At 35.9% G+C, this 1,655-nt stretch overlaps 1 protein-coding gene across 1 annotated transcript; it reads right to left on the reverse strand.

The window, feature by feature from the left end:
• Positions 1-248: 248 nt before the first annotated feature.
• Positions 249-1,199, reverse strand: LOC126018441 (olfactory receptor 51F2-like). Its single transcript, XM_049780577.1, has one exon. It carries the CDS (start codon positions 1,197-1,199, stop codon positions 249-251), a length of 951 nt encoding a protein of 316 aa, XP_049636534.1.
• Between the last annotated feature and the right edge of the window lie 456 nt (positions 1,200-1,655).

Raw genomic sequence — 1,655 nt, forward strand, 5'->3', positions numbered from 1 at the left:
AAGATATTGTCAGGATTAACATTCTTTCACAGTTTTGATGAAGAGGAGAAATTCTATATCTAGTGCTTTAGACTATTCCTTCCTATTTTATATCTCTCTCCTCATTTGTAAAATAAAATGAAACATCTACCTGATTTGATAAATATATTTCAAACATTGTTAACATTTTTAATCATACAGCTTTAAGGAACACCGTTTTATGTTTTTTAAATTTATTACATAATCTTACATAGTATGTCTATAGAATTCTATGATCCTATATCTTTGGAGTGGAGAATTTTAATCAAAGCTCTACGTATTTGTTTGGTCTTCACACTGTAGATGATGGGGTTCATTACAGGAGGTATCAGCAAGTAGGTGTCAGCAATCATAGTATGTACATAGTCTGGAATTCCTTTCCCAAATCTGTGAACAAAGGACAGACTAATCAATGGGATATAGAAAATAGCAACAGCTCCAATATGGGAGATACATGTGCTGAAGGCTTTCTTCCTCTCTTCTGGGGATGCAATGCTGAGGACAGTTTTGATGATTAAAATATAAGAAAGGAGGATGAGGATAGAGTCCACGCCAACTGTAGAGATCATAGCAGTCAACCCAACTATACTGTTGATTTTGGTGTCTGTGCATGAAAGCCTTATCACATCTGGATGGAAGCAGTAAGAGTGGTGGAGTATATGGCTGCGGCAGAAGGACAGCCTTTTAAGAAGTGCCACCATTGGAGTTATCACTACTGTACCCCTGAGGACAGTTGCCACTCCAATTTGAACTATTTTAGAGTCAGTTAAAATGGTGGCATACCTGAGGGGATTAGAAATAGCCACAAAACGATCAAAGGCCATGGCCAATAGCACTGAAGATTCCATAACAGTGAAGAATTTAATAAAAAACATCTGTGATGCACAGGCATCAAAGCTGATTTCCCTGGCATTGAACCAGAATATACCCAACATGGTGACCAGAGTGGATATGGATAAACCCAGGTCAGTAGTGGAGAGCAATGACAGAAAATAGTACATGGGTTCATGAAGAGTGGGCTGAGTAACAATGGCAAAGAGGATCAGGCTGTTTCCAGAGAGAGCAGTTATATAGAGACAGCAGAAGGGAATAGAGATCCAGTTGTGGAAGGCTTCCAATCCAGGAACACCAGTTAGAAGAAAAATGAGGGAAGAGGATGTGACATTCTGTACCTCGGACATGCTGAATTAAAAGTACAAAATTCCAAGATGAAATGCTGGAAAAACAACAAAACTACATTTAAAATAAATTACCACAATTACTGATACATATTAGTGACTTAAATATTGTAAAATTTAAATTAATATAGCACCAATACAATATGAGGTGTGTGTCTGTTTACCTTGTTCCACATTTTGTTTCCTGGTATTGTTCATGGTAGTTACATTTAAGCTATGCAAACTTTCTTCTTTCTCACTCTTCTAATTAGATTTGACTAGATTTTGAAAATATGCTTTACCCAAGATGGACTAATCATATTCTCTCCTTTCTGGATGTTTAAATAGTGATAGATAGAAAGTATCATTTTTTGGTAGAGTTGGAATCAGAAAAAAAATAGAATCACAGGAAAATAGTAAAGACAAATTTATGAGTCAGAAAATATGGAGACAAGTACTTATAATACAAAACAACACATA

This window comes from Suncus etruscus, chromosome 9 (genome assembly GCF_024139225.1).
Source record: "Suncus etruscus isolate mSunEtr1 chromosome 9, mSunEtr1.pri.cur, whole genome shotgun sequence".
Taxonomy (NCBI): Eukaryota; Metazoa; Chordata; class Mammalia; order Eulipotyphla; family Soricidae; genus Suncus; species Suncus etruscus.

What these genes read in the sequence shown, in the direction of transcription:
- LOC126018441 (XM_049780577.1), bottom strand. Translation starts at nt 1,199, where the DNA reads ATGTCCGAGGTACAGAATGTCACATCCTCTTCCCTCATTTTTCTTCTA.